Source organism: Coregonus clupeaformis, chromosome 23 (genome assembly GCF_020615455.1).
Source record: "Coregonus clupeaformis isolate EN_2021a chromosome 23, ASM2061545v1, whole genome shotgun sequence".
Taxonomy (NCBI): Eukaryota; Metazoa; Chordata; class Actinopteri; order Salmoniformes; family Salmonidae; genus Coregonus; species Coregonus clupeaformis.
This window is the reverse complement of record NC_059214.1, coordinates 23,170,110-23,191,933: the sequence shown is the minus strand read 5'-3', so window position 1 is coordinate 23,191,933 and position 21,824 is coordinate 23,170,110. Positions and strand designations below refer to the sequence as shown.

Genomic DNA, 21,824 nt, shown 5'->3' with positions numbered 1-21,824 from the left:
CAGCAACACGTTGGCAACGTGGCTCTACTTCCACAACACTCAGCAACACGTTGGCAACGTGGCTCTACTTCCACAACACTCAGCAACACGTTGGCAACGTGGCTCTACTTCCACAACACTCAGCAACACGTTGGCAACATGGCTCTACTTCCACAACACTCAGCAACACGTTGGCAACATGGCTCTACTTCCACAACACTCAGCAACACATTGGCAACATGGCTCTACTTCCACAACACTCAGCAACACGTTGGCAACGTGGCTCTACTTCCACAACACTCAGCAACCCGTTGGCAACGTGGCTCTACTTCCACAACACTCAGCAACACGTTGGCAACATGGCTCTACTTCCACAACACTCAGCAACACGTTGGCAACATGGCTCTACTTCCACAACACTCAGCAACACGTTGGCAACATGGCTCTACTTCCACAACACTCAGCAACACATTGGCAACATGGCTCTACTTCCACAACACTCAGCAACACGTTGGCAACGTGGCTCTACTTCCACAACACTCCCTCTCCCTATTAGTACCGTTTCCAAATGATACAACTAGCAATTCCCCGACCCATTACAACAAAAGGAAAGCCCGGTGAAACTGAAAGTGCAGTAGTGGGAGACATAGTGGTGAGTGAGAGTGCTATCCTTCACCTGTGCTTGTCTTTGACAAAGCGGACATCTTTCCTGCCCTCTCCTTTAGGGGCGGCGGCGAGGAGGGCGTCCACTTTCATGACTAGATCGCTGGCTCTGGGGGGCAGAGGAGTACAAGGGTTATTCCATCACTTATTGATGACGCTTGTTAAGGTAGTCAGAGAGAGAAGCCAGAGGATGCGTCCCAAATGGCACCCTTTTCCCTTTATAGTGCACTCCTTTTGACAAGGGCCCATAGGGGGAATAGGGTGCACTATGTGGGAATAGGGTGCCATTTGGAACACACCCAGAGACATCTGTCCTCGGCTCAGAGTTGTGACTTCAATCTGTTTCAGGGGGGGACATTTTGAATGAATAATATGGCTCAAGACAGATCCTGCAATCTTTAAAAACGGACATTTCTCCACATAGAAATACACAAGACTATTTCCAAAAACAGTAGTCTTTTTTATAGTTTAGAAAATAAACGTAATGTGAGGCTCTAGGGGTTATGAGAAGTGATTTGGAAAATGATCTGAGTATTTTCACTTGATAACATCTTATGATTTTCATCATAGGATATGAGAAATGATTTTCACTTGACTTTCATCATAAAATGATGATTTGTGCATCAGCGTCCATCGCAGAAGGTGAAGCACAGGGCACTGCTACAGACAGTGAGTCCAAACAGAGAGAGAGAGATGTTAACAAACATACTGCTTTCCCTTCATTCCCATCTGCTTGATTCTAGCTTTGACTTTCTCGGCTGTGGTGCTCAGCGTAATCTTCTCTAACAAATGGAAATCCTCTACGTTGAATTCCTCCTCGTCTTCAAATGGCCCCAGGATCTAGCATGGAGAGAAGAGAATACAATCATGGTCAGACCTTACATTCAATGTTTTCAGAGAGTGGAAACGTGATGTGCCACACAGAGCAAACAACCCTCAAAAATAAAATCCCTTAACAATTTTCACTAATAGAATGCATTCCTCAACAATGTCAAAGTTCAACAATGTGCTCTGATGTACCTGTTTCTAGACATTGAATGTTGGACTTTTGTACAGAGCATCCACCTAAAATAAAGTACTAATCTAAAGGGAGATGGGTGTTTCATCTCTTCCCCCCATATGGTCATTGTGTTCCAGGGCTGCTGCCTCTCCATTTTCCCTTTCTATTTTAAGAGGAGAGAAAGCATCCCCTACTCTGCTGGACGGACTGCAGAGGAATGTAAAATTATATTAATTGTTACTGCCATCTCAGGGTCTGGCCCCTTCATCCTTTGCTGTCAGCACTGCTGCTGCTGCCGAGACATCAGTCATCAGCTCTGCTCTATGATAACACACACACACACAGACGCACACACACGGACAAGCGCACACACACGGACAAGCGCACACACAAACACACACTCTCACACACTCTCACACGCTGCAGCCCTCTGTGCCACCTGTGACCTCTGGGAAACAGACGTCATGCTGACTGGACAGTCCAGAGGAGCTCTGTGAAACACCAGAGAGAATAATACTCACCTCCTACAGCAGCTTACTGTGGAATAACCCGCTCATCTCATCTCCCCCTGAAAACACTGACAGCGCTTACTTTACCGAAAGGTCAATGTGCTCTACTACCTCTCCCGATTGACAGTAATCCATGGTTCATATAATTATTTGTTATGATGTTTAGTATCATTCGGTAAGTAATGCTGAGATAATACATTTCCTGGTGTGTTAATGTCATTGCAGTGGACAGTGGACTGTATCACTATAACACTGGTAAAACAGGGACTGTAGAGTCCTGTCCACTCACCCTGCCGTTGCTGACCACGGCCCTTTGTCCAGTGTGCAGCCTCAGGACATCTCTGCAGAACAGCTGCTGACTGCGGATGAAATCCACCTCCATGGTGTTGAACTTCTTCTCAAAGGCATCCGCGTCCATGCCCTGCAGTGGAGAAAAAGAAACACAGTCGTACTGTACATGTCTGAAGAACGGGTGATATATGATTGGAAAGGCCTCCTGAAGGACATCGCTCCCATTGCAGTCCACTCAAAACAAAGTCTGAATCGCATTGATGTAAAGTAGGATGCATGCCGGGCTAGAAATCACTTTGTTATTGACAAATCGTTGAAGTCCTGCATCAGGGGCAATCACTGCTCCGCTATTAAACATACATATTTCAAAGTCAGAGCCAGCTGAGCTAATAGCAATGCACATGCTGGGAGAAAAAAAAATCAGAAGAGAGATTAATCAATTTGTAATTAATCTAACACAAATTTAATTAAACATTGGCCATTTTGTCCATAACAAATCAGCCACCAGAGAGAGTGTTCAGTTTGCAGAGTCAGGTTATTAGTTTCTCAAACAATTTTTTCACCCCCAAGGAGAACAGGTGAAATACCAATAATGTCAGCCCCAACTATGTCAGCAAGTCTGTCTGGCAGCCAGTAATAACATCATATCCCCAGCTCTCTGGATCCCAAACCCCAACCCACAGAGCTCCACACACAGAGCCACTGCTGATATTTCCATCACTATCCCTCCTTCCCCTCCTCCTTCCTCCCTCCTTTAACGAGGGCAGTAATTGAAGGCCAGGCTGCTGTGGTAACTCTCCCAGCCTCTCTGTGTTAAGGCCACTGGCTGAACACTCACTAGACTCACCAGGATTTACTGTTGTCACTGGTGAGAGTTAAAATGGGGGGGATTTCCTGTCAGTTGATTGGCTGATCGATCCCCGAGAAGAAGGTTTGCTATGAGTCTGCCAGTGTGAATGAATCCTATACTGTAATAGTGTGGAGACAGACTGAGTGCAGGAAGAACACCTGTGGTTGTAGAGATGGCTTAGAGGAGAGTAGAGGAGGGGAGCCATGGTCAGGCTTGATCAGGCATATGGCTGTACCACACAGCCACGAAGACCAGGCAGCAGCTCAGCCACCACGGTCTCTCTGGGGATGGGGTATCCAAAGAACACTGGTAGTTAAGTATTCAGCACGTGGACCTTGTGCTCACTCCTCACGCTCTGACTGATCAAGTGTAACTGACAGTGAGTAGGTCTATGCATCCTTTGTATGGAAGCTGTCAGGCATGCTCAATATTTATACTACCACGTAATATTCAGGGTGTGGCGAAATGAGAAGAGGTGCTCATCCGTCACCAGTCCTGTGGCACAGGGTTTCACAAAGAGAACAGTGGAGACGAGTCTCCAGTCATTCGGCAGTAGCTAATAATTCAAGGGCTCCACGTCAAATCTATGAACCAACTACAGTGCCTTCAAAAAGTATTCATACCCCTTGATTTATTTCACGTTTTGTTGTTACAGCCTGAATTCAAAATGGATTAAATAGCTTCTTACCCATCAACACACAATACCCCATAATGACAAAGCTAAAACAAACATGTTTTTAGAAATGTTTGCTAATTTATTGAAAATGAAATATCTCATTTACATACAGCACCAGTCAAAAGTCTGGACACCCCTACTCATTCCAGAGTTTTTCTTTATTTTTACTATTTTCTACATTGTAAAATAATAGTGAAGACATCAAAACTATTAAATAACACATATGGAATCATGTAGTCACCCAAAAAGTGTTAAACAAATCAAAATATATTTTATATTTGAGATTCTTCAAAGTAGCCAGCCTTTGCCTTGATGACAGCTTTGCACACTCTTGGCATTCTCTCAACCATCTTCATGAGGTAGTCACCTGGAATGCATTTCAATTAACAGGTGTGCTTTGTTAAAAGTTAATTTGTGGAATTTATTTCCTTCTTAATGCTTTTGAGTTGTTATGAGAGGTGTTGGGTTTGCGCCAGACATAGCGTTTTCCTTGATGGCCAAAAAGTTCAATTTTAGTCTCATCTGACCAGAGTACCTTCTTCCATATGTTTGGGGAGTCTCCCACATGCCTTTTGGTGAACACCAAATGTGTTTGCTTATTTCTTTCTTTAAGCAATGGCTTTTTTCTGGCCACTCTTCTGTAAAGCCCAGCTCTGTGGAGTGTATGGCTTAAAGGGGTCCTACGGACAGATTCTCCAATCTCCGATGTGGAGCTCCTTCAGGGTTATCTTTGGTCTCTTTGTTGCCTCTCTGATTAATGCCCTCCTTGCCTGGTCTGTGAGTTTTGGTGGGCAGCCCTCTCTTGGCAGGTTTGTTGTGGTGCCATATTCTTTCCATTTTTTTATAATGTATTTAATGGTGCTCCGTGGGATGTTCAAAGTCTTAGATATTATTTTATAACCCAACCCTGATCTGTACTTCTCCACAACTTTGTCCCTGACCTGTTTGGAGAGTTCCTTGGTCTTCATGGTGCCGCTTGCTTGGTGGTGCCCCTTGCTTAGGGATGTTGCAGACTCTGGGGCCTTTCAGAACAGGTGTATATATACTGAGATCATGTGACAGATCACGTGACACTTAGATTGCACACAGGTGGACTTTATTTAACTAATTATGTGACTTCTGAAGGTAATTGGTTGCACCAGATCTTATTTAGGGGCTTTATAGCAAAGGGGGTGAATCCATATGCACGCACCACTATTCCGTTATTTATTTTTTAGAATTCTTTGAAACAAGTTATTTTTTTCATTTCACTTCACCAATTTGGACTATTTTGTGTATGTCCATTACATGAAATCCAAATAAAAATCTATTTAAATTACAGGTTGTAATGCAACAAAATAGGAAAAACGCTAAGAGGGATGAATACTTTTGCAAGGCACTGTATTATGGCAAGAACAGCTCAAATAAGCAAAGAGAAACGACAGTCCATCATTACTTTAAGACACGAAGGTCAGTCAACCTGGAAAATGTCAAGAACGTTGAAAGTTTCTTCAAGTGCAGTCGCAAAAACCATCAAGCGCTATGATGAAACTGGCTCTCATGAGGACTGCCACAGGAAAGGAAGACCCAGGCTTACCTCTGCTGCAGAGGATAAGTTCACTAGAGTTACCAGCCTCAGAAATTGCAGCCCAAATAAATGCTTCACAGAGTTCAAGTCACAGACAAATCTCAACATCAACTGTTCAGAGGAGACTGCGTGAATCAGGCCTTCGTGGTCGAATTGCTGCAAAGAAACCACTACTAAAGGACACCAATAATAAGAAGAGACTTGCTTGGGCCAAGCAACACGAGCAATGGACATTAGACCGGTGGAAATCTGTCCTTTGGTCTGATGAGTCCAAATTTGATATTTCTGGTTCCAATCGTCGGGTCTTTGTGAGACGCCGAGTAGGTGAACGGATGATCACTGTATGTGTGGTTCCCACCATGAAGCATGGAGGAGGTGGTGTGATGGTGTGGGGGTGCTTTGCTGATGACACGGTTGGTGATTTATTTAAAATTCAAAGCACACTTAACCAGCATGGCTACCACAGCATTCTGCAGAGATACGCCATCCCATCTGGTTTGCGCTTAGTGGGACTATAATTTGTTTTTCAACAGGACAATGACCCAAGACACACCTCCAGGCTGTGTAAGGGCTATTTGACCAAGAAGGAGAGTGATGGAGTGCTGCATCAGATGACCTGGCCTCCACAATCCCCCGACCTCAACCCAAATGAGATGGTTTGGGATGAGTTGCACCGCAGAGTGAAGGAAAAGCAGCCAACAAGTGCTCAGCATATGTGGGAACTCCTTCAAGAATGTTGGAAAAGCATTCCAGGTGAAGCTGGTTGAGAGAATGCCAAGAGTGTGCAAAGCTGTCATCAAGGCAAAGGGTGGCTATTTGAAGAATCTCAAATATAAAATATATTTTTATTTGTTTAAGACTTTTTTGGTTACTACATGATTCCATATGTGTTCTTTCATAGTTTTGATGTCTTCACTATTATTCTACAATGTAGAAAATAGTGAAAAAACCTTAAATGAGTAGGTGTGTCCAAACTTTTGACTGGTACTGTAAGTATTCACACCCCTGAGTCAATACATGTTACAATCACCTTTTGCAGTGATTACAGTCTTTACGGGTAAGTCTCTAAGAGCTTTGCACACCAGAATTGTACAATATTTGCACATTATTATTTAAAATATTCTTCAAGCTCTGTTGTTGGTTGATGATCATTGCTAGACAGCCCTTTTCAACTCTTGCCATAGATTTTCAAGCCGATTTTAGTCAAAACTGTAACTCCCTAGTCCTTTCCGATGACAAGCATACCCATAACATGATGCAGCCACCACCATGCTTGAAAATATGTAGAGTGTTACTCTGTGATGTGTTGTGCTGGATTTGCCACAAACATAACGCTTTGTATTCAGGACATAAAGTTCATTTCTCTGCTAATTTCTTTGCTGTTTTACTTTAGTGCCTTATTGCAAACAGGATGCATGTTTTGTAATATCTTTATTCAGTACAGGCTTCCTTCTTTTCACTCTGTCAATTAGGATAGTATTGTGGAGTAACTACAATGTTGTTGATCCGTCCTCAGTTTTCTCCTATCACAGCCATTAAACTCTAACTGTTTTAAAGTCACCATTGGCCTCATGGTGCAATCCCTGAGCGGTTTCCTTCCTCTCCGGCAACTGAGTGAGAAAGTATGCCTGTATCTTTGTAGTGACTGGGTGTATTGATACACTATCCAAAGTGTAATTAATAACTTCACCATTCTCAAAGGGATAATCAATGTTTGCTTTTTTATCAACCAATAGGTGCCCTTCTTTGCGAGGCATTGGAAAACCTCCCTGGTCTTTGTGGTTGAATCACTGCTCTGATGAGGTAGTCATTCAAAAATCACGTTAAACACTATTATTGCACACAGAGTGAGTCCATGCAATTTATTATGTGACTCGTTAAGCAAATGTTTACTCCTGAACGTATTTAGGCTTGCCATAACACAGGGGTTGACTCATGACATTTCAGCTTTTCATTTGTCATTAATTTGTAAAAATGTCTAAAAAGATAATTCCACTTTGACATTATGGGGTATTGTGTGTAGGCCAGTGACACAAAATCTCAATTTAATCCATTTTAAATTCAGGCTCTAACACAACAAAAATGTGGAAAAAGTAAAGGGGTGTGGATAGTTTCTGAAGGCACTGTACTCTCTATGTGAGGGGGGAAAGGCACCACTCTCGCTCTTCAAGTTAAGTAAGAGTCTACTGACACACCCGTGTGTCAATCTCAAATCAAATCTTATTTGTCACATGCGCAGAATACAACAGGTGTAGACCTTACCGTGAAATGCTTACTTACAAGCCCTTAACCAAGAATGCAGTTCAATAAATAGATTCAAGAAAATATTTACTAAATAATCTAAAGTTAAAAATAAAATAAAAAGTAACACAATAAAATAACAATAACGAGGCTATATACAGGGGGTACCGGTACCGAGTCAATGTGCGGGGGTACAGGTTAGTCGAGGTAATTTGTACATGTAGGTAGGGGTAAAGTGACTATGCATAGATAATAAATGTAAATAGTCTGGGTGGCCATTTCATTAATTGTTCAGGAGTCTTATGGCTTGGGGGGTAGAATCTGTTAAGGAGCCTTTTGGACATAGACTTGGTGCTCCGGTAGCGCTTGCCGAGCGGTAGCAGAGAACAGTCTATAACTTGGGTGACTGGAGTCTTTGACAATGTTTTGTGCCCACCTAGTATATAGGTCCTGGATGGCAGGAAGCTTGGCCCCAGTGATGTACTGTGCCGTACGGTTGGATGCCGAGCAGTTGCTATACCAGGCGGTGATGCAACCAGTCAGGATGCTCGCGATGGTGCAGCTGTAGAACTTTTTGAGGATCTGGTGACCCATGCCAAATCTTTTCAGTCTTCTGAGGGGGAAAAGGTGTTGTCGTGCCCTCTTCACGACTGTCTTGGTGTGTTTGGACCATGATAGTTTGTTGGTAATGTGGACACCAAGGAACTTTAAACTCTCGACCCGCTCCACTACAGCCCCGTCGATGTTAATGGGGGCCTGTTCGGCCCTCCTTTTCCTGTAGTTCGATCAGCTCCTTTGTCTTGCTCACATTGAGGGAGAGGTTGTTGTCCTGGCACCACACTGCCAGGTCTTTGACCTCCTCCCTATAGGCTGTCTCATCATTGTCGGTGATCAGGCCTACCACTGTTGTGTCATCAGCAAACTTAAATGACGGTGTTGGAGTCGTGCTTGGTAAGATGTAAAAACAAAACAAAAAAACATGAAAATCTGTCCGTTTAAGCTAGAGATATCTGTTTTCTTTCATGGGCTGCGTCTCAATCCACCGCATCCGCCTATGTCGGCCTTCCGTATCTATGGTGGAAGGTGGTCGAGCTACAGCGGTGTTTGTCAGACCACGAGACATCCCGAAAATCGGTCTTATCAAGAAAGTGCCTGTAGCGTCTAAACGGTTTGGCCTACAAATTAATATGACCACACTGTGGCCACGATGGTATTCTCCGTTTTGCTCTATGACCCCCACAAGGGACTAGTCTGAAGATAACCTGGTACCGGTTTTTAAAAAAATAATGGAAGTATGGAGGTAGTTTTGTGCCATCAAAAATAAGGGGTTAAATATGTGTCCAAAATAACATTTCCTGATCTTTCTTATATCTCCTAGATATAGGACAGACACTTTAAAGCATTATTCCTTATGATTTATTTTTTACTGTCTGTTTTGCCATTTATGAATGTGTTATTCATTGTGTTCCTATGGGCTAAAGTAGTAAAGGCCAAATTGTATATTTTATCAAATAATATTTTCTTGTATATACCTACAGGGGTCCTAAAATTCAAAAGCAAATTGCTAAATAATCCATGGTATGGCCATCTTAAAACAATTACATATGTTATCTTAGTAGACCCCCCCCCCCCCCCAGTTTACCTTCACCAGTAAGTTCTTCATCTTGGTTCCTTGTTGGAGGAGCTGGACAGTTTCCTCTTTAAGGATTTTCTGCACAAACTCCACTGCGGCCTTATTCTTCTGGGTGAGCAGGGCGGCCCACACTGCCCTGTTGAGCACAGTGCTGTCCTCGCTGGGCGCACCACCGCTGGGATTATCAATCACCCCCACACGCACACCACCACTGGCCCTCTGCACACACACACACACACACACACACACACACACACACACAAGGGAGGTTAGAGAGCACTTAGCCTAGCACTGATTTATTACACACTCCTATTTACAGAGTGGAGGTGTCAAGAAAGGAGTGAAGAATGTTAATTGAATTAATATAACCTTCAAGGTGTATTCTCTTCTTTTGTAAAGACAACACACAATAGCAGCTTGTTTAAGTGCTGTAATGTTCATCCTTCCCTCGTTGTCTGCACCATGAGAACTTTCACATCTGCACATAGCATTATGTCAAGCTTAATGGCCCAGTGGAGTCAAAAACGTGATTTTCCTGTGTTTTATATACACTCGTCGGACAGTTTATTAGGTACACCCATCTAGTACCGGTCGGATCCCCCTTTGTCTTCAGAACTGCCTGAATTCTCCGGGGCATGGATTCTACAAGGTTTTGGAAACGTCCCACAGGGATGTTGGTCCATGCTGACGCTACGGCATCACGCAGTTGCTGCAGATTGGAGGCGGTACATACATGCTGCCAACAGCCAGTTCATCTCATCCCAAAGATGCTCTATTGGGTTTGGTTAGCAACAATGTTCAGATACGCTGTGGCGTTCAATCGTTGCTCAATTGGTATCAAGGGACCTAACGTGTGCCAGGAAAACATTCCCCACACCATTACACCACCATCACCAGTCTGTACCGTTGATACCAGGCAGGATGGGGCCATGGACTCATGCTGCTTACGCCAAATCCTGACTCTGCCATCAGCATGACGCAACCAGGATTCGTTGGACCAGGCGATGTTTTTCCACTCCTCAGTTGTCCAGTGTTGGTGATCGCGTGCCCACTGGAGCTGCTTCTTCTTGTTTTTAGCTGATAGGAGTGGAACCCGGTGTGTGGTCGTCTGTTGCAATAGCCCATCCGTGACAAGGATCGACGTGTTCCGAGATGCCGTTCTGCACACCACAGCTGTACTGCGCCACTATTATGTCTGTCTGTGGTCCGCCTGTTAGCTTGCACGATTCTTGCCATTCTTCTTCGACCTCTCTCATCCACGAGCTGTTTTCGCCCACAGGACTGCTGCTGACTGGATGTTTTTTGTTTGTTGCACCATTCTCAGTAAACCCTAGACACTGTCATGCGTGAAAAGCCCAGGAGGGCGGCCATTTCTGAGATACTGGATCTCGCGCCCCTAGTACAGACGATCATACCACATTCAATCTAACAGTAATTGAATGCCTCGACGCCTGTCTGACTGCTTTATATAGCAAGCCATGGCCACGTGTCTCACTGTCTGTTGGAGCGATACATTTTCGTGAACGGGGTGTTGTATCTAATAAACTGGCCGGTGAGTGTATATTTCCACACTATGAGGTTGGAATAATACTGTGAAATTGTGAAAATTATGATAGTTCCCTTTTAGTGTAAGAGCTGTTTGAAAATACTTTCAGCCTGTTTTGGTGGGATGGAGTTTTCCATGGTGACATCATCATGCGGTAAATTAGTTAATAGACCAATAAGAGAGTGCCAAACCTCTCTGCCAATAACAGCTAATTTTCAGTTTTCCCCTTCCCACTCAGACCACTCCCAGACAGTCCTAGCAAAATCCTTGCTTGAGAAATTGCCCTTTGCTAAGAAGCTATGTTTCTTTTTGACCATTTTAATTGAAGAAAAAAATCACAGTAAGGTACCTTTAACTTTGCCTATACAAAACATTTTGAGGATGTCCTTGAAATTACTGCAGACAGGAGATTTATTGTGAGAATAGGTGAGATTTCACTAACTTTATAACATTCTTGTCTCTTGTTGACAAGGTATTGTCTGTCTCAGTAGAGAGCTCATAATAACTATACCTTCTTAAAAATAAGCCTCAATAGCTTGCAGTGGCCAGACCTTTATGACTCTACTAATAGTCTTTCTCTTCTTATCTGCAGTAAAGTGAGGTATAACCCTGGCTGTATTTTATATCAACCATGGAATATTTATGTGGGTGTTTATCAGAGAATAACAACTGCAGCCTTTGTTTTCATTTCAGGCCAAGGTAAAATGGTGTCCCACGTGAGTTTTAAAATTTTAATTCCAACAAAGATTCTCCATGGCAGCTGGATAGTAATTAAAGTCTAGGGGTATACCTAACTTGCTTGACTACATTAAAAGCTAAATTAGCATTGGTGTGGCGCAGGCCACTGCAGTGTACTTAATTAGGATTCCTAAATCACATTGACGTGACTGATCGGCAGTACTGAGCAAAAAGTCAGATGTTTATTTTTGTAATTTATAAATGATCATTAATACATAGCTTAATTCATAGCTCCAAACTTTGCCAGTGAAAATTATGTCATTTGTGCCTTGTGTGGATAAGGGAAAGGAGAAGATCTGCAGTAGAGCAGGGTTTCTCAAACTCGGTCCTTGGGCCCTCCCTGGGTGCACGTTTTGGTTTTTGCCCTAGCACAACCCAGCTGATTCAAATAACCAACTCATCATCAAGCTTAATTATTTGAATCAGCTGTGTAGTGCTAGGGCAAAAAACACAATGTGCACCCAGGGAGGGCCCCCCATGTCAGAGTTTGGGAAACCCTGCAGTAGCGTACAGCAGCAGAATCTCACCAAGTGTTTCAGTGCGTTCAGCAGCAGTCTTCTCCCTGAGGCCTTTTCAAAATCCCCAACGATCCACACAGTCACTCCATTAATCCCATCCTCGTCTGGAAATAAACATCAATTACTGTACAACGCAACATTTCAAATAGGGTGACATTTCTGAAAGCAGAAAAACTGCCATTGTCAAAAAGCACTGAATCATTTCAAATGCTCAAATACACAGTGACTCAGCCAGTCTTGACATCAAATATAAAGCAGATATTAAAGTATTTCTGACAATTTTTTCAGTTAAAAAGAGGGATCTCAATCTTAAAGCTCCAGCATGCTTATAAGGGAATATTGCTAATCCCTTAAAAAGGGTCTTGACACAGACCACCTACTGACAGTGGAGACGGGCAGTGAGAAGGGAATTAAATCTGGCTCAAGTTATATGATCCAGAGAGAAGAGAGAGAGAGTGAGAGAGAGGCACAGTCCTTGAGAAAAGCACACTAAATCAGAAGGAGATTGTGCAACCTGTCAGGGTTTACTGCTTCATTCCCCCCGGTCACCTTCCTCAGCCTCTCAGCTTCCCTGGGCAGCTCCAGCCCCACCCTGACTCTGAGCAGGGCTCCCCAGGCAGGATGCAGCAGAGTTGGGGCTGAGGCCGGACCAATGGACCACTGGCCTGATGCCAAACTATTAACCAGGGCGCAGTGCAATTACCTCAGACCAAGCACAGACGGCTCCCCTAACGGGCAATTTTACACATCCCTGGATCCATACTAATATGTTGGTATATTATCTGTGTGTAAAGTGTGACGATCCGCCTGGTGAAATGAAATGTTTGACGAACAAACACTCCTCAGACGTTCCCACCCTCGTATAAGCTGCTCAGCTTTTTCGGAACAAATAGTTTATACCCTTGTTCAAGTATACTCAACCATACATCACTACAGTATTTACACTCAAGGGAGAAAGAAATATAAAATCAGGAGTGCCACAAAAGTATACAAAAGTATACTCTTACCATTTTTGGTGAAATACTTCATTCTTTTTGCTATGACAGCAGTCTTGTCCTTGGAGTCCAGGTATGAGAACATGGTGGTGTCCTCCCACTCATATACAACTGAAAGGAGAAAATGAATAATCTTAACAAAAGTATTGTAAATTGTATTGAGACTGTATTGTCAATACACACATTATCAAAGGACAAGAATGTGTTATTTGTTACCTGGAGTGGCTGTGAGATCCAGATATGTCCTGTCAGTGCTGAGGATGAGAGGGTTGATGCGTGGCACCACATTGGCCTGGTCCATCAGATGGTCCACCACATCTGTCCCCTCAGTTAGCTGTCCCTGGTCATGTGAAGTGAGGAAATCATATTATTTACATAACCTATTCAACCAAATCAGTTGACCTAGAGACAGTTCTCATATTAAATAACAAACTAAGATCTGTTTCCACAAATGGACAATAAATGGACACAAATGGACAATATGATAATGACTACAATTCCCCCAACAGTTCTTACCATGTAGACAGCTCTCTGGAAGAAGTTGGTGGTGTCCATGATGCGCTGTAGGATGACAGTCTCCAGTTCATCTGGGTCCATCTCCTCAGCATTGAGTGGGACTCCGTTGAACAGAGCCAGAGGCAGGGGGCCCAAGCCACTCTTCTTGTAGAACATTGCCCCTGCCTGTTGTCCCCAACACAGACCAGAGCCTGGGTTAATGGACACTCAAGCTATTTGATTAAGTTCCTCGGCTTCAAGTACGCGCACACTCGTGAAGAAGCCGCGACAGCGCCTCTTCCCCCATCAGCAAGTTGAAAAGGTTTGGCATGGGCCCTCAAATCCTCAAAAGGTTCTACAGCTGCACCATTGAGTGCATCTTGACTGACTGCATCACTGCTTGGTATGGCAACAGCACCGCCCTCGATCGCATGGCGCTACAGAGGGTGGTGCAGACAGCCCAGTATATCACTGGGGCCGAGCACCCTGCCATCCAGGACCTCTATATCAGGTGGTGTGAAAGCCACCCAAGCCATAGAATGTTCTCTCTTTCCTGTTTCATGAGTTATTTATGCATTATGAACAAACATTTAGAGGCATGTAATCAAATTAATCTGGTATTTTGAAACTGTAATATACTTTATCTTATGGTTTACATTTGAAAAGTACATGCACAAGAGAAACATACCGTCCATTAACCATACCTTTCTTTTGTCATCATACTCAGAATCCTCCCCAAGAATCCTTGCAGCACTGGCTTTGGGGTACTTCTTCTTGAGATATGCAGACACTGTGTCAACAGACAATGTCTCGCCGATCTCCACTTTGTTGTACATCTGCAAGTGCACAAAAAAGGTCAGTGAGACTTGACCATCACTCTCCATTACATCAAAGGCACTGTCCATAACTTCCAGGCCTGCCTACATAGGCTGATGCCTCAGGACTCCTCACTCGTCTAGTCCAATAATGTCTGAGACAGCGGCCCAACAGAGAGGGCACCATTATACAACTGAGAAACATCAAAGAGACATGAGCTTGTAAAAGATTGTGTTTAAATAATTCCACAAGAAAGTGCTTGCTGGAAATGGGTAAGCATGAGATACTCACAGAGACCATAGACATGAGAGCCTGTGATAAATCATACTCGTCGGCGATGTAATTCAGCAGCCGGTAAAATGCAACTCCAGCATCCATAGTTCCATCGACTTCGTCTTCAGTATTGACGACAAACACAAATCCAATCCTTAAAGAAGCAGAAAAATACATTGTTTCAATTTGCAGACAAAGTCTGAGTCACCATCTGGTGGAGTTGACAGGTGCAAAGAGAAACGTGTAGTTCTCTGCAACCTATAAAGTACCTGAGAGGAATCTTGTGTTTGTAGAAGAGCTCTGCCAGTTTCACCAGCTCAATGCTCTCTTCCTGAACTGGGTCCAGCAACAGCACCTGAAAACAAAAGAACGTAAGACTTCTCAGCTAGAAAAACATCCTTACATAATCAGTTTACTCTGACATGTACGTCTATTGTAGTGCAAATTCACCTGACCACCATGTATTATACAGGATTTCCTCTAAAAGATGAAACAACTGTTCCAGTGGCTTTGTGTCACAACCCTTCCCAAATGTCCTTTCTTCTCACCAGGTTGAAAAAGTTGCGTCGTATCTGGCGGATCACTCCGGGGAACGTGGCTCTGAGGAGTTCCTGAACACCGGAGGGCCAGCTGCGGTACATGGAGTCTGTCTCGATGTCGTTAATCCACTGGGAAAGGAAAGAGGAAAGCTGGTTTAGTGTGGAAGGTTGTGGAATTAGTTTTGTCTTAAACTGAGTTTAAGTGTCCCGAGGCCCAAATACATCAGAGTAATCAGCACAGTGAAAGCTTTGCGAGCGTAGCTGCATTTAATTAGAATTCAGTACTTTAATACTAAAATAAGCCACACTCACATCAGACAGAAATATTGGCAACCGTAACCTCAATACCATACATATCAGCAACCTACAGTTTTAGTCTTGAAAACGATCAAATTAATTAAATGCGACTGCACTTTATCCCATATTCCCCAAGGAGCAGATGATAGATGATACAGTGCATTGGGAAAGTATTCAGACCCCTTGACTTTTTCCACATTTTGTTACTTTACAGCCTTATTTTAAAATGGATTAAATTGGGGGATTTCCTCGTCAATCTACACACAATACCCCATAATGACAAAGCAAAAACAGGTTTTTAGAAATGTTAAATACGGTATTTCTGTTTTTAATTTGTAATACATTTGTAAAAATGTTTAAAGCATTATGGGGAATTGTGTGTAGATTGATGAGGAAAATGTTTTATTTAATCCATTTTATAATAAGGCTGTAACGGTGAAAAAGAGAAGTGGTCTGAATACTTTCCGAATGCACTGTATGTTTGTGCCATCTGAATGAAAAGTGCATGGGAGGTTAGCTACATGTATATACTCCAGTGTTAGGAGGTAGGGAAGCAGATGCCTACTGTAGCTTAATCATCCATTACAAGCCAAACTGGCACTAACAGAACTCTCTCCCCCCCTCAGAACGCTGAGAAACCTCCCTGAGAAACAAAGAGCCACAATGGGATACCAGCACTCCTGTCCATCTCTGCACAGAGCAGACAACCCAAAGGGGAACATTTTCTACTTGCCTCACTGAGAGAAAAGACAGACAGCCAGCCTGATTGGAAGAAAACATTCTCTAGATGAAATGTCACGTCCATTTGTTGGTTTTTTCCCCCAAGGTTTTTTCCATAATAAAATGGCAGAGGGGCCTCATTTTTTTTTTTTTTTTTGATACAGTAGCTTTCCTTGGCTGGCTGCCCAGTGTATAATTGAGGTTTTTGGCAGACTGGGACTAGTGCAATAGTCTGATGACTGATCCTCTAATCCACACCCCGATGCCAGCACTCAAGACAAAGCACCTGCAATGCTGATCTGGGCCAGGAGAAAGAAAGAAAAACCATCCCTTCCACAGGACGATGGTTGTTGGCACAGGTTCATCTCTCAGGTTGTTTTCACATATAGTCCTCTTTCAAATAATCGATCTCAGTCCTCTTTAAAGTGAACTCTGGGGTAAAAAAAAAGAAGCTAAAGAACTCGGTTCTCTTTGTATTAACACTGCCCTTGCCTTTGAATTAGGACTCAACTATTTTGCCAGTTCAATTCACCTATTCTGTGGTCCGAGTCCTCTTTGCATTCACATTGTTATGTTTAGAAAGGAACCAAGATCTTTGTCCAACATTCACACAATGGACAAGCCATTCCATCAGAACGTGTTATCGGACAGCTAGATATACAAATAAAATCAAATTTTATTGGTCACATACACGTGTTTAGCAGATGTTATTGCGGGTGTAGCGAAATGCTTAAAATTTTTTTTATACCTACTTACATTTTGAAAGCTAATAGATTGCATTTAGTTAAAAGATGAGACATACAGTAATAATTATAATTTGACGATAATATAAACATGTAAATATTATTGGTAACAGAATAAATAGCAGAAGAATACTGCAGATTAAATAATGCTGTAATTTAAAATTGTACACCCAATGTAGGCTACTGGCCCTTTAAAAGTTAGTTTTGATTTTGTGGTTGGTGCTATCTGGGATCTTTGGGATGTCCCTACCCTAAATCCTACCCATAAACCTTAACCCTTACCTTAACCATTGTAAATGTCAACTTCAATGGGGTAACGTCAGAGTTGGGACGTCCCAAGGATACCGGATAGCAAGGACCTTGGTTTTGTACCCTATGTTGTGATTCTCACCAAATATGTTGTCTTTTCACACTATTCAAACCCCACAATCGAATAACAGCGTATGAAGCTTTCTTAGCTTATAGATCACATATTGCAAACAAATAATCTGAGCATCGTGTCAGTATAAAAACTCCACACATATTTTAGAATTTCTGTGCATCCTTGACAATTGCTAATTAATATCCAAAAACAGCACACGTTTTTTCCACTAAGCTGCACATCATCATCTTCTCTCTTTTGTGGCACCAAAGTGAGGGGCTATTGCAGTATTCTAGTGTGTGGTGCTGGAATAATGACAAGCGAACATGGGGAGCTTTGTGTTCACATTGACCTAAAAAAGGGAACTGGACCACGGAATTCAAGCAAACCAAACTCAGACCACCTCTCGAGATGGTCTCAGTTCGGTTCGCTTCAGGGGCTCTTTTGAGGGGTATGAGTTTTCACACTGAACAAAAAATTAACGAACCGCACTGAGTTCACAAAAATTGGCTGAAAGGAACCAAGTGTGAAAACACCCTGACTCTCACCGTTATAGCTGGATGACGGATGTCTAAGGCGTAGTTTTCTTCCACTGGGTTCATGGGCAGTCTCAGTAGCTTTCCTAGGTCCTCTCCCGTAATGCCCAGGTTATGGAGGCCCTCCAGGATCTTGGCTTCTCCTCTGATAGTGTCCAAGATGCTACCAAAGAAAGAGAATCAGAGAAATCGCAGGTCAGCTTTCATCTCCCCCGAGCAGGGCAGCTGTCTGTAGGAGGTGCGCTAGGATAGCTCTGATCCTGTATCCCTGGATCACTGAGCTGTGGGCAGCAAGCGCTGAGGCTGGGGCGACCCGGGGAGAGAGAGCAGAGAGCAGGCAGGCTGACGGTTGATCCTCCCTGCTGAGTTGAGCTCCTACTGTACCTGAAGGGGTTGTGGACATCCAGATCAATGTGCAGGCCGTTAATGAACAGGCCTCCATCTCCCGGATGGATCCCCATGGTCTCACTCAGCCGCTGGAATAGAGACGATTCACTGCTGTTAGTCTGATGCCAACCAAACCCTCATTATCTCTATAGTATATGGCTGATATTACAATGTAGAAATATATTCTAAGGGCTGTAAGCTCTGAGATGCCAGAGGAAAGAATGTAAGAGCATTTACAATAATAGCCGTAAACAGATGATACGTTGAGACCTCACATTAGACAAACAAGTGCACAGTCTTAGGGACAAACTGCTGCTTCTGATATCACACCTTTTGGTTCTCCTCAATTTCTCTTCTCATTTCTTGGTTTACGGACACTCTTGTCAGTGATCTGTGGGAACAGTAAAACATGTAGTCACCATCAGTTTTTTCCCCCGCATCGAGCAGTAAAACCCCTGTTTAATCTCCCAAATCTGTGGGCCCTCAGATGGTATATCTACAGCCGACTCTCTGTAATCACGCGCCAGACCGCTGACTCAGCACTCCTGGGTTGTTGTTCATAACAGCTGTCTAAAACAAGTTACATCCCATGATCGGATTCAAGTCTACAAGCTCTGAGAACTTCTTCTTATTTCATTTCAAATGGGCTTATTTATTCCTGCAGACTGTGCAAGCGTTTTTAAATAGAAAGAGTGAGGTGTATAGCTTTACCTGGCTTTGCTGGGGAAGTTCTGACTGAGGTCTCTCATAAGCTTCAGCGCATCAAACTTTGGTACAGACATGATCCTGGCCGCTGCCTGGAAGCTTAGATCTGCAGATGTTTTCATCAGAAGTTGAAATCTTATGAAGTTGAACCAGTTAATAACCTTTTCTTGGAAAGGTAGATCACCTTGGGATGCCTATATTACTTGGTGAAAATGTTCCATGCATAAAAAAACGATTGTTCATTTGTGACATATAGATTAAATAAAATATTGAATAAAATATTGATTTCAATCAAATAATTGATTCAGACTGAGGCACTACGTAAAACTCTGTGAACTGTGAAGTTGGTACACATATCATTAGCTCAATTTCTAAATATTTCAAATAGTAGACCATTTTCCCTTTCCCTAGGATATCATACCATGCTGTGTAGAACTGATTGTGCATAAGGGTTATCGAAAGCTTGGTTAGTCCTGCCCATTTCCACTCTACTTCATACAATCAAAGTAATAGCACACGGGTGGGAGCAACATGTGGCCAAGCCCGGTACATTGAACATGTACTTGACAGTCTCTACTGTACATAAACTGATTGCTTTACTAAGCTCAAGAGTAAAGTGCTATAATTTCCATTCCATTGCCATTAATCAAACTGTTACCACAGTGATCCTCACAGTCAGTAAGTGGCACACAGGCTAGCACATACAGTGGGGGGGGGGTGGGGGGAGTATTTAGTCAGCCACCAATTGTGCAAGTTCTCCCACTTAAAAAGATGAGAGAGGCCTGTAATTTTCATCATAGGTACACGTCAACTATGACAGACAAAATGAGAAAAAAAATCCAGAAAATCACATTGTAGGATTTTAATGAATTTATTTGCAAATTATGGTGGAAAATAAGTATTTAGTCAATAACAAAGTTTCTCAATACTTTGTTATATACCCTTTGTTGGCAATGACACAGGTCAAACGTTTTCTGTAAGTCTTCACAAGGTTTTCACACACTGTTGCTGGTATTTTGGCCCATTCCTCCATGCAGATCTCCTCTAGAGCAGTGATGTTTTGGGGCTGTCGCTGGGCAACACGGACTTTCAACTCCCTCCAAAGATTTTCTATGGGGTTGAGATCTGGAGACTGGCTAGGCCACTCCAGGACCTTGAAATGTTTCTTACGAAGCCACTCCTTCGTTGCCCGGGCGGTGTGTTTGGGATCATTGTCATGATGAAAGACCCAGCCACGTTTCATCTTCAATGCCCTTGCTGATGGAAGGAGGTTTTCACTCAAAATCTCACGATACATGGCCCCATTCATTCTTTCCTTTACACGGATCAGTCGTCCTGGTCCCTTTGCAGAAAAAACAGCCCCAAAGCATGATGTTTCCACCCCCCATGCTTCACAGTAGGTATGGTGTTCTTTGGATGCAACTCAGCATTCTTTGTCCTCCAAACACGACGAGTTGAGTTTTTACCAAAAAAGTTCTATTTTGGTTTCATCTGACCATATGACATTCTCCCAATCCTCTTCTGGATCATCCAAATGCACTCTAGCAAACTTCAGACGGGCCTGGACATGTACTGGCTTAAGCAGGGGGACACGTCTGGCACTGCAGGATTTGAGTCCCTGGCGGCGTAGTGTGTTACTGATGGTAGGCTTTGTTACTTTGGTCCCAGCTCTCTGCAGGTCATTCACTAGGTCCCCCCGTGTGGTTCTGGGATTTTTGCTCACCGTTCTTGTGATCATTTTGACCCCACGGGTGAGATCTTGCGTGGAGCCCCAGATCGAGGGGAGATTATCAGTGGTCTTGTATGTCTTCCATTTCCTAATAATTGCTCCCACAGTTGATTTCTTCAAACCAAGCTGCTTACCTATTGCAGATTCAGTCTTCCCAGCCTGGTGCAGGTCTACAATTTTGTTTCTGGTGTCCTTTGACAGCTCTTTGGTCTTGGCCATAGTGGAGTTTGGAGTGTGACTGTTTGAGGTTGTGGACAGGTGTCTTTTATACTGATAACAAGTTCAAACAGGTGTCATTAATACAGGTAACGAGTGGAGGACAGAGGAGCCTCTTAAATAAGAAGTTACAGGTCTGTGAGAGCCAGAAATCTTGCTTGTTTGTAGGTGACCAAATACTTATTTTCCACCATAATTTGCAAATAAATTCATTAAAAATCCTACAATGTGATTTTCGGAAGAAAAAAAATCTCATTTTGTCTGTCATAGTTGACGTGTACCTATGATGAAAATTACAGGCCTCTCTCATCTTTTTAAGTGGGAGAACTTGCACAATTGGTGGCTGACTAAATACTTTTTTCCCCCACTGTAACTAACGGGTATGGCCAGGGGTTTTTCCTGGTCAGTTCAGGTGGTATACACTGAGTGTAGACAAACAAAAGGTGTAATGGGTCCGCACTCAAAACGTTGTTGCATTAAGCTTACTTAAGAAATAGAAGAAACAGTTTTCTGTAAACTATATACTTACTTTCAATAATAGCTGTAATGGCATCAAGTATACTGTCAATAAACACTGGCATATATTATCAGACTTCTGCCTACCAGAATCAACCTTTATTTATATTTTTTATTTAACCTTTATTTAACTAGGCAAGTCAGTTAAGAACAAATTCTTATTTACAATGACGGCCTACACCGGCCAAACCCGGACGACGCTGGGCCAATTGTGCGCCGCCCTATGGGACTCCCAATCACGGCCAGATTGTGATACAGCCTGGAATCAAACCAGGGTCTGTAGTG

The 21,824-nt window shown here is 43.1% G+C and overlaps 1 protein-coding gene across 4 annotated transcripts in view; it reads right to left on the bottom strand.

Moving 5' to 3' along the window:
• The window catches only part of uggt2 (UDP-glucose glycoprotein glucosyltransferase 2), a 51,755-nt gene that overhangs the window by 17,268 nt on the left and 12,663 nt on the right, over nt 1-21,824 (bottom strand). For all 4 annotated transcript variants that reach the window (XM_041844214.1, XM_041844215.1, XM_041844216.1 and 1 more), the window contains exons 10-25: nt 19,085-19,184; nt 18,704-18,764; nt 18,371-18,462; nt 17,999-18,149; nt 15,339-15,458; nt 15,060-15,145; nt 14,809-14,944; nt 14,406-14,537; nt 13,723-13,887; nt 13,423-13,546; nt 13,219-13,317; nt 12,221-12,315; nt 9,419-9,628; nt 2,441-2,572; nt 1,352-1,482; nt 656-751 (exon numbers count right to left, since the gene is read on the bottom strand). In XM_041844214.1, the coding sequence (XP_041700148.1) occupies nt 656-751; nt 1,352-1,482; nt 2,441-2,572; nt 9,419-9,628; nt 12,221-12,315; nt 13,219-13,317; nt 13,423-13,546; nt 13,723-13,887; nt 14,406-14,537; nt 14,809-14,944; nt 15,060-15,145; nt 15,339-15,458; nt 17,999-18,149; nt 18,371-18,462; nt 18,704-18,764; nt 19,085-19,184 (1,930 nt within the window). The remainder of the gene's footprint in view (nt 1-655; nt 752-1,351; nt 1,483-2,440; nt 2,573-9,418; nt 9,629-12,220; nt 12,316-13,218; nt 13,318-13,422; nt 13,547-13,722; nt 13,888-14,405; nt 14,538-14,808; nt 14,945-15,059; nt 15,146-15,338; nt 15,459-17,998; nt 18,150-18,370; nt 18,463-18,703; nt 18,765-19,084; nt 19,185-21,824) is intronic.